Below are 14,220 nucleotides of genomic sequence, written 5' to 3'. Positions count from 1 at the left end.
TTTTTCAGTCTGACTTTCATATCCTTTTTTCATGGTCCTGTAAACGATGATATTTATAGTAAGCCTAGAATATTGTTTGAATTTCTTTGCGAGTTATCCGACAGAAATTAGCCTGCTCAACCATGTCTCCTCGTTAGTAATACTTAAGAGAGTCAGATCAGGGGCTTTGGTGTTACACAGACTTAAGACCAAATTCTGCCTTTGATACTGTGATCTTGGGTATGTGACAGTCTGTGAATCTGAGTTTCTCCATATGTAAAGGAGAGGCAATAATTCGTCCAGGGATGTTGCGGTGATTAAATGAGACAGCGTATGTAATTTAGCACTCTGCATGAAGACGAAGTGGTGCTGTTGTTGTTCGTCTTAATAAAAGTTCTCGTAGCTCTCCAGAGAAAGAAAGAGTCTAAAGGTCTCACAGGATTTGACACGTGGAATTTCTGACTTTTTGAGGACGGGTTTGCATGATGGGAGAAGCTAGAATGCAGTTAGGGGAGGCAAAAATGATAGACTCATAATTATTTGTGTGATTTGATTAATGTATGTCTTTTGCAAGACTCAGAATTCCATAAGGGCGGAGATGGTTCTCTCTACTTTCATATCCTTAGCTTCTGCATGATGCTTAGATATAGTCAGCCCTCAGTAAACAGAAATTATTTGGTACTTCTGGTTCTCCTGATGCCCCCCCCCGAAAAAAAACCCCTCATATTAAATATGTCATTTAATCTATTTTTCGGTGAATCTTGAGCTCCAGCTTCAGATGCCCCTAGCTGTGCACCACCAATGGTGTTTCTTGAGGATTTTTTGTAAATTGAAGGGGGTCCGGCCAGGCTGGTGGAACAGCACAGGCTGTGCCAGAAACACCAGCATGTTGGGCTAGGGCTTTGTGAGCTTCAGATCTCCTGCTGGTGCGACTCCTTAGAAACACTTCTCGGGGCGCCTGGGTGGCTCAGTGGGTTGGGCATCCTACTCTTGACCTCGCCTCACGGTTCTTGAGATGGAGCCCTGCATCGGGCTCTGCACTGACAGCATGGAGCCTGCTTGAGTTTCTCTCTCCCTTTCTGTCTGCTGCACCCCCCCCATAAATAAACTTAAAAATAAAAAACACCTTTCAGTTTCTTCCTGTTACTGCCTTTCTCTTCCTGAAGACACCTGGAATTGCTCCTCTGTTGTTTCCTGTCTTCCATCAGGCCCTCTGTTCCGCCTGATTCCAGCTCTTCTGATTCATTTGACTGTACCTTTGAAGTGTGAGCTCTTTTCAGTCTTTTGCTATTAGGGACAACGAAAGGACAGAAACAGGCAACACAAAAAGGCTTTTTTGCTATCGTTGTATCTTTACTGAAACTTCTCAAGCTACGTAAAACACTAATGTCTGTATCGGGTCTTAGAGGAGGACTTTTACGAGGGATTTTCTTCCTTTCTATCCCCTTGCTTTAAGCATAATGAGTCTTACAGGATCCTGAATCCCCTAAGTGTAGTTTCTGTTGAAGAGTTAGGGCCCTGAGGTCAGTTTCCACCTCTGCTTCCTCCCTGACCTTTAGCAGATTGATCACGCCATTCCTCATCTGTAAAATGGGAATAATGATAGTTTCTACCTCATAAGGTTATTAGGATTAATGAGGTTATATATCTGTGTGCCCATCCGTCTGTTGAAAACAGTGCCTCGCAACACTAAGTACTCAGTGAATGTTAGTTATGGTGGTGCTGCCTCTCTTTTGGTATGTGCAAGGCTCTAGGAATTTAGAGATGAGTAAAGTAAGGTTTCTGGTATCAGAAAAATCATAGCGAAAAAGAAAAAGGGGCAAGCAAATACGTACAGTACCTTATGGTAAGTTGGGTTGGTAGAGATACGTGTCTAGTGCATTGCCCGAGGTGAGGTGGAGATGCTTGTGTTCAGGCCGACGGGGAGAAGGTCAGGAAAGGCTGACGAAGGAGGAGCTGAAGCAGTTTGAAGGATGAGTTCTGATTTCTGAGCAGGAAGGAGTTCCACAGGTAGAGGTATGGGTGTATAAGTCAGTACTAAGCAGGGAATTTTGTGGGAAAGATGCGTGTTTTTGACTTAGAAGCTGAGCCTGCTAAATCTTTGGGGGCTGGGAATCTTTTCTTTTTCTTTTTAAACAAAAAATCTTCTCAGAACTCACTGATGCACATAATTTACTATTTGCAAACCATTGCCAAGTCATTCATTTTCAAAAAGAATTGAAAGTTTTGGTTTTGGGAAACTCAAGTGAATACCGTGTTGCCATCTAATGAATCAGTGGATGATTTTATTGTTTGTATGATCATGTTCAACCAGGTGGTTAATATAAACCAACTTTTACATTATACCTCATTACTTATGAAATCTGATATTTTATAAATGAAATATTCTGTTATATTAAAGTTATCTTGAGACCTGTATTTTATGAACTATGTGAATATGAGGATGTCCAAAGATCATTAGCTTTAAGAACTATTTTTGTTTGCAGAATAACTGGCATAATTAATGACTTGCAAAATTATGTATGTGTACTGCCTTTCAAGGGTGATGAGAAGAAAGAATATATAAATCAGAATCACCTGGGTCATCCATACTTGTTGCCTTATATTCGTAGCAGTATAACATGTTGTAATAGTGTTTACTGATATGCTGGTTTTGGGGGTATATAGTCAGATATTAATGATGAAATATCTTGTAAAAACACAAACTTGTTGAGTTAAGGAAAATGGTGAGAATGAAGAATTTGCAAATGGAAGGACAAAAATATTTATATTTAGCATAGTAACACTTTTTCTTTTTTTTTTTTTTAATTTTTTTTTTAAACGTTTATTTATTTTTGGGACAGAGAGAGACAGAGCATGAACGGGGGAAGGGCAGAGAGAGAGGGAGACACAGAATTGGAAAGAGGCTCCAGGCTCTGAGCCATCAGCCCAGAGCCTGACGCGGGGCTCGAACTCACGGACCGTGAGATCACGACCTGGCTGAAGTCGGACGCTTAACCGACTGCGCCACCCAGGCGCCCCAATAGTAACACTTTTTCAAAAAATGTGTTAAAGAACTTAACACAGTTTGGGGCACCTGGGTGGCTCAGTTGGTCAAGCGTCCGACTTTGGCTCAGGTCTTGATCTCATGGTTCGTGAGTTCGAGCCCCGCATCAGGCTCTGTGCTGACAGCTCAGAGCCTGGAGCCTGCTTCGGATTCTGTGTCTCCCTCTCTCTCTGCCCCTCCCTTGCTCATGCTCTGTCAGTCTCTCAAAAATAAATAAACATTAAAAATAAAAAGAATTTAACACAGTTCTTTATAATGAAAATATTTTCGTTTTTATCTAGAGAGCTGTAGAGGGTGCTGTATCATTAGGAATAGTAGTCTGAACTGGTTTTGGCTAATTATAAGAATACCTTTAGGCCAGGCTATCAAATTTGGTTTTATTATTATTTTATTTTAACTAAAATTATAGTGACTAATGTTGCATAATTGATACAGCTTAAAATGATGATACATAATTGATACAGTTTATAGTTTTTTTTTTTTTTTTTCAACGTTTATTTATTTTTGGGACAGAGAGAGACAGAGCATCAACAGGGGAGGGGCAGAGAGAGAGGGAGACACAGAATCGGAAACAGGCTCCAGGCTCTGAGCCATCAGCCCAGAGCCCGACGCGGGGCTCGAACTCACGGACCGCGAGATCGTGACCTGGCTGAAGTCGGACGCTTAACCGACTGCGCCACCCAGGCGCCCCTATAGTTTATATTAATATATGGTTTATAATGTACTTGGTTTCAGTAATATAGTTTATAATGTACTTTGTTGCAAAATGTTTTTTATCTTTCAGATTGTTTAAATATAGTTGAAATTTTGATTTCCCCATTTCATATTGGTCACAGTAGCGAAGGTTTATTTTCCTACCTCTCCTCTCCCAAATTGAGAATTCTGCTATTTAATTGGTAGGCTGCATAAGCAATCTCTTCTCTTCAGATGGGTCTCAGTGAGTCAAAGATAACGAAGCCATGCAATGAGACTATGTATTTTAGGTGGCTGTATTTTAGGTTCAGAAGAATAGTATCTTTAGAGGAAAGATTGTTAGAACAAAATGGAATTTAAAAACCTGGCAGACTTTAGAAGTTGTTTTTGTTAAGCCAGAAGTCTGACTTTTCTACGGATTCATTTATTCAGATAGGAGTTTTGTAACTTCCAACTCCACTGTTCCGTACTTTTTCTGGTTTAATGGTGATTTTAGGAAACTTGAAGTAGAATTAATTATCTGATAATATTTTTATCGTAAAGCATTGCTGTGAGAAATCAATTTTTAGTGACTTTGGATTTGGTTGCACCAGTGCTGAAAAATTTAGAGATAATTTTCACTTAGTCAAGTTAGATGAAGTGGTATATTTTGGAATAAAACGCAGTAAGTTAGCTGTGTTTAAAAGATACAGAAAATGTTATATAAGCACCTGTCTTCTAAAATGTAGGCAACTTTGAAACCTTGCCAGGAATTTCTTCCTTTTTCCTGAAACCGTATTTTAAATATTTATTACGAAGTTTTATACTTCAGTTTCTATAAAATAACCAGCAGGAATTTGACGTCCCAGTGCCCCCGCCCCCCGAAAGTGGAAGTGTTTTCTCTTATTGCGGGTAGAAGGTTTGCTGTTGTTCAAGCTGTCTTATTAAACAGGTGTACTCTGTTTTTTGTTTTGTTTTGCTCCTCGTTTTAACCCTCAAGGCGCCACCTTCCATGGTTAATAACGAACAACGCCAGCATGCAGAGCACATATTCTTATCGTTTAGGAAATCAAAGTCACCATTTGCAGTTTGCAAGCATATTTTGGGTAAGTATTCACTTTTAAAATATTTTTGCAGAATCAAATATAGTCTTTCTATCCTGGATGTTAGATATTTTAAATGCCTTTTAAAACAAGCAGGTGTGTGTAATTACAATTTTCCATTAATAGTCATTCTGTGGAAGTGGCTTTAAAGATAGTCCATAAAGCCAGATAGAAGACTGTTTCTACTTTGACGTTTTTTCCCCCAACTATGGTAATTTATAAATACAGTAAGTTACTAAATATAGTAAATATATATAATTTGTTTTATTACTGACCAAAACATGAAGTCTGTTAATGGTGGGGGGAAAATCCAATATTTTTTCAGTTCTCAAGAGTGCTATCACTTGTTATAGGAAATGCACTATAATATATCTTACTCTAGTGTTTTGAAATTATGATTGTTTTTGGAGGTTTCAACAGTTTTTCTTTCGTGCAAAAAATTTTTTTAACCATTTAGTTTGTATTCAGCTTGCTTAGCAAATATTAGTTCTATGTAGATGATCGCTGTGTATTGTAAAATGAAACATTAATTTTTACTCTTGTAAAAATATTTTACAAGTACCTTTTATCTGACATGCGTACAGAAACAATCTCTTTCCTTTAAAAGTAATCACCAAAGTTATAACTCTTGTCCAGAGATGGCATTCTCTAAGTCCACACAGACACAGACACAGACACACAGTCTTCTGTCTCTTACATATTTTTCAGTGATAGTAAGAGAGATTTCATTGGTTATTGTTATTTTAAAGCTTAATTGTTTATTAACTCTTAATTGGAGCCATTTTTTGTAACCCACACTTGAGCCTCTGAAAGGCTATTTGAGTTATTCTTGACCATAAAATTGGTTAGTTGCATATTAGGAACTAAAATATCTGACCTTTTATTCTTATGCTTTTAGTAAGACTTATCTGTTAGCCACCAGCACTCTCTGGTTTCCAGATTGAAATAGCCTGCAATTAAATTTAAATGTTAAAAATGCTTCCCGTATAAGGGCTTATGAGTGCGTTGTTAGGTTGGAATAGAGAGAGCACTGCTGTAGGACCTGTGAGGTCTATTCTCCATGGTATCAACTTGAGGAAGTCACTTAGCCTCTCGGAGCCTGTTTTCATCTATGAAATGGGAACAGTGGTACCATTTTCCTTAATGGGCTTCGTTGCCTTAAGTTGTCGTGAGGCACAGATGTAGCCACATATAAAACCACTCTGTGAACGGTAATGCGAGGAGCCCCGTTACCTGATTTCAGATGGCGTTTTAAAAATAAGATAACCTTCACAAAGTGCTCTGTTCTGTTTGCAAGGAGCTCGCAGAGGTGGTTGAAGGTGGCCCTGTCTCATTCAGGAGTCAGATTTTTCACTAGAGGAGCAGTCAGTTTTAATAACCACCTTTTAAATTCTACATGAGGCAGTTTTTATTTATTTTATTTTTTTAGTGGTCAGGTGTCATACTTGGGTGAACTTGTTTCTGGCACTAAGAAAACTTGCTATCATGCCTGTGGAGAATATTTAATTCAGAGTTAAATCACAAGAAGTAAAGCTAAACAGCAGCGTTAAGAATTCAAGGGAGCTTTCGTCTTCACTGCCTTGAAATTGTTCAGCGTTAGTAGTTTAGGAAACCATTGTGTTAAACTAGTCGCCTAACATAATTCGAGTGTGGTTTTTACGGCATACGCCTTAAGTACGTTAATTAGGGTTCCATCAGTTTCATCGGACTTTCTATTGTAATGCAGTTGTCATTCAGTACTCGTTGGGAAATAGTTGATCTAAGTTGTAAGTATGTTATTAGAGTGTATTTGTTTATACGACTCTTTCCTTTTTAGAGTATGTATATTTTATGAAGTACTGTTGCTTTGTTACGATTTGAGCTTGTCTGGAATACGTTTGTTTTCCTGATAAAAATGTCTAAAGAATAGTATTGCTAGTTCTGGCTGTGCTTTTAAAACCAGTTTGGGTTTTGAGATATTAACTATTTAAAAGGTTGAGTGCATGTATTGTAATCTAATCATTAATGTACTGCAAAGCCCTGTGTTACATTAATGTTTACATCTAAACTTCACAGAAAATCTTTCAACTCCTTACTCAGTTGCCACCAGCACAGAAGGGTTAATTCCTCTAAGAAGACTTCTCATACAAGTGGCAGTCAATCGCAATTCAGAATTTTCACATTCTTAGCTAGGGATAATGTCATTTTTATAGAGTGTCTGGGTGATATATTCTAACAAAGGGGAGACTTTCTCTTTGATGCTTCCCTGTTCTAGCCTCTTAAAATTCTTCCTTCCCACTTCTGACCTAAGTTTTTATTACGTTTCTAGTTTTCCTCATTTCCTTCTCTTCTTATCCTTTTGTTGTCATTCTGGGTGTGCTTTTTCCACTCTGTGTGTGTGCGCGCGTGCATTTGCGTGTGCATGTTGCACGCCCCGGCGCGTTTTGTCAGAAGGGTACTTTTGCATTTCTGCACCTCAGACAGAAGTCTTTGGCATTCAGGAAGGTGTTACTTTGGTTTGGTCAAATGTGCGTTCACAAATCCTGTGAGTTCTGTTCTTGTTAAAGATACACCCCGACCAGCGCTTCCGAAACTAACTTTGTAGCATTCTTCTGTCCTTCTCCCAGGGAGAAACGGGTTTCTTCATTTTCTTGTCTCAGAAGTGGTTGGAGCAAAACAAAGCGAAACTGAGACTTCTTACCAGTTGGGGTGCCTGTGTACACGTGTGTATCCACGTGCTCTGGAGCCTGTGCTTTGGACAGAAGTCTTTCATGCCAGAGAGGTGGTCGTGGTAGCTGAACATCTGGGCCTTGACTACTGTGGTTTTAGTTTTCTTTTAAAAATATTTTTTGACCAGAATGTGGTGCTCTGCCTCTCATTGTTTCCTTCACTTCAATTTTTGTCTTCATGGCTCTGTGTGGTTTCAGATGGCTGACGTGATAGAAATGAATTTTGTTTACATAATTATTAAAGAAAGTTACAGTGGTAAAAAGGGGCAACTTGCTGCCGAAGTGGCCTAAAATAATTTATTCTCTAGACAATGCCCTGGTCAGTGGAGAACAACTGAAAAGTATCAGAAATTCTAGATGACTTGGGAGTTCCTCGTGAAGACCTTGCCATTTCAAGCATCTTTGGAGCAGAGAGCAAGGATAAGGCTCATCTATCCACGTGAAGGCCCAATCTTCTGCTGGTAGCTTCGAGAGTTCCATAGAGCACCTTTTGCACATTTATATCGTGTTGAAGTGCGGTTTATGAAGGCTAGTGACAGTTTCGTGAGAAGGTGTAGTGCGATCCATTAGGTTAGGAGAATTCCTTCCTTGAAATTTGGAATTTGGCTTTCTTTTTTTCAGGTTCCTCCATTCTTAGAGAAGCTTCTTACGGGAGTAGGAATGTAGAGATGCCCAAACAGAGGCATCTAAGAAAGAGTCACCTCGGAAACTGTTGAATGTCTGTCATTCACCTTCTGCAGTTAACTCCCTCCCTCGTCCCTTGCAAAAAGGAGGGGGAGGCAGGAAAAACAGCTTGGCTGTAAGCACAGGTAGTTAGAAATAAGCATGGAAACAGGAAGGAGCTCGTTAGGTCTTCTCTTCCTTGGCACGTGCGTTTAGGGGTGGCTTAGTGTCGCTCCAGGAACATTCACCGGCCACGTGATCCTGAATTCTTTTCTCTTAGTCCCCTGGTGCGTCAACACTTTCTTCAGCCTTAAAAGGCAGGAATTGAATTAGGTGACCTTTGGAGTTCTATGTCCAAAATTCTGTGAGTCCCTAAGATTTTGCTTCTTTGTTAAAATCCATAACTAAGTATCTGGGGTTTCTTGTCCTTAAGATTTTTACTATGGCACTAGAAAGTGAAGTTAGGCAATCAACCATCGTTTACTTTATAGAAGAGGTTTATAATAAGAGATTACTTGAATCACCTTTATGAAGCAGTACCGTATTTCTCCTTATGTGATCTAAATAGATATAGCTAGTTTCTGTTTCAGTTCCTCTTACACTTACTTTTTTTTTTTCCTCCTGGAACTTTAAACACATCTTTTTATGATAGGTTTACGTTTTTGGAAGCTATTGCTTTCTTTACTGATAATATTTTAAGGTTTCTAAATTTTTGTGAGTTCTGATGATCATCTCACTTAGAATTCATGTTAAGAAAGCAAGGAATAATCAAACTGTTTTAAAAAGGTCCAAATTGGGTCCTCTTTTTGGTTTTGTTATGTTCAAAACTCCTATTTGGTAGTCTAAATTGATGGAATTTATGTAGGGTGTACCTTTTTTTCACCCATTTTTATAGCGTATTGTGTCAAGATCACTCAAGATTTTTAAATGACCTGAGCTTGAGTAGGAGAGAAAATGATGTGCCTCCCTATGTCTTCATGCTCTTCTGATAAATTCTTGAAGGTGCCATTCTATGCCTAGAGTTAATTTCTCAGGGCTCTCGGATACTCATGTCTAGTGATCTTGGCAAATAACCTGCAGTCTAATCATAAACTTTCATGGATTTCACATGATGGTTATTTTTCAGAACTTCAGAAAATTTCTACTTTTTCTTGACTTCATTTTGACTGTTTCTCCCTTTTGATAATGCTGTTTGGAAACTGATTGTAGTGGTATTGGTGAATAAAAGAAAAAATAGAAAATTAAAATATTTCTTAGGTATGTTAATTTTCTGTTTTTTCTTTCCCTCCTGATTCAGTTTTTAGTTCAGATACTATAACTTGCTAGTTAAGGCTGGGGTTTTCTAAGTGTAGCTTTGGAATTTTACTCAGTTTGATCAGTATTGCAATCAGAAAATTCACAAGAACTTCTCACCTTGGGTAAATGTGACTCCCATTTTTTTTTTTTTTAAACATTTTGAGAAAAATAACCTGAATGTGATTCTATTTATTTCTGAACTTGCTATTGGGGATGGGCCATCCTGCCGAAAGCTTAATTTCTTAACAAATATTTTAACAGCATGGCTCACCACAAATAGTAATGTTCAAAGACGAGTTTATTAAGATATTTTGCAAATGCAAAGCTCTATTTTGCACAGGGTGAGAATCTCTTAGGAAATTTTCTGATTGCTTTATATTTTTATTTTTATTTTTTTTAAAGCTGTGTTATTTTTTAGTTCTTCATGCTTTGGAAGTAACAGTTGAAGAGAGGTGAGGAAAGTTTGTGAAAATTGTGATCGGTGATTAGCTGCCACCTGCCTGGGGTGTCTTCTGAGAGGAACTAACCTCTTTGTGGTGCTAGAGCAAGGTCACTGGATTAAAAAAAGAACAGGTAACCATCTTATTCCTTGTCTGAAAAGTTCCGTTTTTAAATTAATAAATGCAAACTGTTCAAAGAAGGAGGAATTGCTGCTTAAAGAAAGTTTCCCATTTTCTCCTCAGAAACAAGTAAAGTGGACTATGTCCTCTTTCAAGCTGCCACAGCCATCATGGAAGCAGTTGTCCGAGAGTGGATTCTCTTGGAAAAAGGTAGCATCGAGTCACTGCGAACATTCCTTTTAACCTATGTCTTACAAAGGCCTAAGTAAGTACACGGCGGAGGCGCTGCTCCAATACCTGCGCTGCCCTTGTCTTGTCTTGTCTTTTTTCTTTTTTCTTTCTTTTCTTTTCTCTTTTCTTTTCTTTTCTTTTCTTTTCTTTTCTTTTCTTCTCTTTTCTTTTCTTCTCTTTTCTTTTCTTTTCTCTTTTCCTTTCTCTTTCTTTCTTTCTTTCGTTCTTTCGTTCTTTCTTTCCCTTTTTTCCTTTATGTTTTTAATGATAGATGTTTATGGTTAAGCTCTGCTTGGGCTCATATTTTAAAAACTCACACACACACGTGGTTGTGGGTTGTTATACTGCTTAATGAAATACGACTTTATATTTAAGCTTATGATACAGGGTTTTGTTTCTTGGAAAAGATGTTGCTGGATATTAAGGGTTTTTCGTGGACGTTTAGTTCCAAAGATTTTGCTTATGAATAAAAGTTGATCTTGGACTCCATGGAAGATCCTTTGTACATAGTCGTTCTTTCGGTGTTTGGTAGCATCATAAGACATAGGTGAGTATTCCAGGACACGGGTGCAAAGGGTGGTCAGGTGCCATTAAAACACCAAGTGTTACACATACATGTGCACGGAAATGCACGTTAGGAAGGTTGTAGAAGAGAAAGCACCAAATTTGTTCAATACTTTCTTTTGGAAAATGGATCAGTTTTAAGAAATAGGGTAAAAGTGAGTTTTCTTTTTGTGTTATGTATGTTGTATTGTTTGAACATTTTACAAGATTTGTACATTCATTGCTTGTGTGATTTTTTTTTTTTGGTAAATCCCTCAAATACCAAGTCGTCTTTTAGGAAGAGGCCCTGCACACCGCACGTTTGCTATTTGTGCAGTTGAACAATTGAATCCTTTTTCCATACACGTACACTTTCAAATTCAGTGAAGAAATGCTCTCTAATTGGAACTCCTGGTAACTAGGCATGTCAATTAATGGTGATCAGTATGCATGAAGCTTTAAACATATTTTAGAGCACACCTTTCTTTCTACGGATTGTTCACTCGCGGTCTTCTGAGCTCATAATATTTAACAGTAATTACTGGCGTGAATTTAGCATGCAGGTAAGTGCCAGTTGCTCTGCCTAAAGAAAAATGCATAAGAGAAAAAAGGCAAGATTTACTTAGCCTATAAACAAACGTTACAGGTGTAATGGGTAATACTTTCTGTAGATGACTGGATAGAGATGTATGTAAAGGGAGGGTTTGGCTTGTTTTTTCTGGCTTTAATAGAATAAGGGGAAATTGTCCCAATTTGAAACCTTTCTCTTCTCTTTCATGCTGATTTTCTTTATTTGAATTTTAATTTGTTGTTTGATGAGGCCATTTGGGTGTGCTCCTGGAGCTTCTCATTGGTCCCAGTTTTTCTCGACCCTCCCCAAGTTGGAACTGCTGAACTCTGGAGAGTTTGATAGACTTAAATGTGTGGTAGATTTTGATTGCGTGTGTGTGTGCGCGCGCGCGCGCGTATGCGTGCATGCACACGTGCATGCACACATGCATGTGATCTCTTCTATTATCCAAAACAATCTCATTCTTCAGTAATTTTCATTAGTTCAGAAGCTATTTTAGAGTTGATTGTAAGGTTCCACATTGAAATAATTCACTTATGTATTTCGCCCCAAACGCTAAAAAAAAAAAAAACTTTAAGCAAAGTTGAAAGAATAATACAACGAACACACACACACTCTTTTCCTGGTGGAGGCTCAGTTAACATTTTGTCACATTTGATTTCTCTCACATATATGCATTTTCCCCTGAATCACCTGAAAGTATGCTGCAGAAATTAGGATACTTCATCCTTTTTTTTTTTTTTAATTTTTAATGTTTATTTATTTTTGAGAGAGAAAGTGTGAGCAGGGGAGGGGCAGAGAGAGAGGGAGACACAGAATCCGAAACAGGCTCTAGGCTCTGAGCTGTCAGCACAGAGCCCGAGGTGGAGCTTGAACTCACCAGCCATGGTATCATGACTGAGCCGAAGTCACAGGCTTAACCGACTGAGCCACCCAGGTGCCCTCAATACTCTTGATATAATTGGCATATTAAATTAATCTAATATGATTTTGATCCTATATTCTCATTTTCCCAGTTGTCTGAATAATGCTATCGATATCCTTTCCTCCTTTATAAGTTATTTGTTTGATCCAGGATTTAACCGCAGATTATACATTGTATTTAGTCTCTTTACTCTGTTTTAATCTAGAATAGTTCTGCCTTTTTTTGTCTTTCATGACACAGACATTTTTATCTTGTAGAATTTCCTACGGTATGGACCAGAGTCAAGTGAAAACTGTTGGTATACCGCATAGGTAGAATACATACCTAGTAGAATGCATACATAGTGTTGTATACTTCTCGTTTGGTACACAGAACTTTTTCTTTTCTAGTTTTTTCCTCCTAATTGAGATAGCATTTTCACAGAGTGAAATGCCAGGCGCACCTGACAGTATAGCAGGGCGGTTGAGAATCTACTGCTGCCACTGTGTGCACTGGCAGATTGCTTGCCCTCTCTGTGCATTAGTTTTTAAAATTATTAGTATTTAATTAGCTATTAGAGTTAATAATAGTATTGTACTCAGAAGGTAGTTGTGAGGGTTGAATGTATTAACTTTTGTGAAGTTTGTTTATAGCCTTGCATAACAAACACCAACCAGTGTGAGCTATTATTTATTTTCCTAGTAATTTATAATTCTTGCCAATGGAGGTCGTTAAAAGTAGCTTTATGTACACTTTCTAGTAGGAGTCGGTGTATTTGAAATTATCATGTCCCCTGAAATGTACAAAAACTCCTTTTGGTTAACTCACATTCCTCCTGTTCTTCCCGTACAGTCTCTGCATTTATTTGCTTATGAGTGCTTCAAGTGTGTATTTTGAAGGAATATTTTTCACTTCAGTCTTGACATGGGGGGCATGTTTGTTTGTATGTCTGATAGATGCCTGTCGTGTGTCGGGGGAGCCCTGCTTAGTAACGGCCCACCATGTTCAGGGAGCTTCAGGGAGCCCCCTCTGGAGAGAGGGACACACGGCCTTAGCAGAGGACACAGACGTTCAGAGGTCTGAAAGGAGCTCAGCGTGTCTGCAGTTTTGAGCGAATGTGGAAGCGGGGATCAGAGAGGCAGGAGGAGGTCCCTGACTGTGACAGACTGTTGAAGCGGGTGACCGTTTCAGTTATGTCCCAGTGGGGACACTTTGCAGGGGATAGGACAACAGGTAGAGTGGTAGTGTCCAAAGAGAGCCGGGTTGGGTCCCACTGCTTGTCAGCCGCGTTAAGGAATTGGGGGTTTGTTCCAAAGGGCACATGGTTGGTGTATCCTTGTGGCATTCTAGAAGCCGGATTGTAAAGTTACGTTATCTGAGCCTTACCTTCAAGAAAAGGTTGTGACAGGACAGCTAAATCTCCGTGCCCTAGTGGTCTAGTCTACTTTGTGTACTTTGTAGAATTCCTTCACTTGGGATCATTGCTTCTGCCATCACACTGAATGAAGAGCACAGTTTAGATAAGGAATTTTAGAACTTAAAAAAAATTTTTTTTCTAATGTTTATTTGTGAGAGAATGCGAGTGGGGGAGGGGCAGAGAGAAAGGGAGACATAGGATTTGAAGCAGGCTCCAGGCTCTGAGCTGTCAGCACGGAGCCCGATGTGGGGCTGGAACCCACGAACCGTGAGATCATGACCTGAGCTGAAGTCAGACGCTTAACCACCTGAGCCACCCAGGCACTCCAAAACGTTTTTTAAAAATGTGTGTGTGTCCATAATATATTTTGGGTAGCTAGCCTGTTGGCCTTTTCACATTAAAGGGAGTGGGTTTAAGATTATACTACTGGTTGGAGATGGGTATTAGATCAGAATTTCTTTTTATTGGTAGAATCATAATCTGGCTCTCAGTGAACTGACTTAGATCTCTTGAACACTGCCTGAAGC

General features: G+C 38.9%; 1 protein-coding gene across 4 annotated transcripts in view; it reads left to right on the top strand.

Annotated features, from left to right (window-relative positions):
• Positions 1 to 14,220, top strand: part of XPO4 (exportin 4) — a 113,857-nt gene that overhangs the window by 25,575 nt on the left and 74,062 nt on the right. For 2 of the 4 annotated variants that reach the window (XM_030307578.1, XM_030307554.1), the window contains 2 exons: positions 4,698 to 4,803; positions 10,151 to 10,292. In XM_030307578.1, coding sequence (XP_030163438.1) covers positions 4,710 to 4,803; positions 10,151 to 10,292 — 236 coding nt within the window. In that variant the 5' untranslated portion in view covers positions 4,698 to 4,709. Of the gene's footprint in view, positions 1 to 4,697; positions 4,804 to 9,869; positions 10,041 to 10,150; positions 10,293 to 14,220 lie in introns of those variants that run through there. The other 2 variants (XM_032591784.1, XM_030307570.1) reach the window with 2 other exon arrangements.

This window comes from Lynx canadensis, chromosome A1, assembly GCF_007474595.2.
Source record: "Lynx canadensis isolate LIC74 chromosome A1, mLynCan4.pri.v2, whole genome shotgun sequence".
Taxonomy (NCBI): Eukaryota; Metazoa; Chordata; class Mammalia; order Carnivora; family Felidae; genus Lynx; species Lynx canadensis.
Note: the sequence above shows the minus strand (reverse complement) of the source record. Positions and strands in the feature narration are given on the sequence as shown.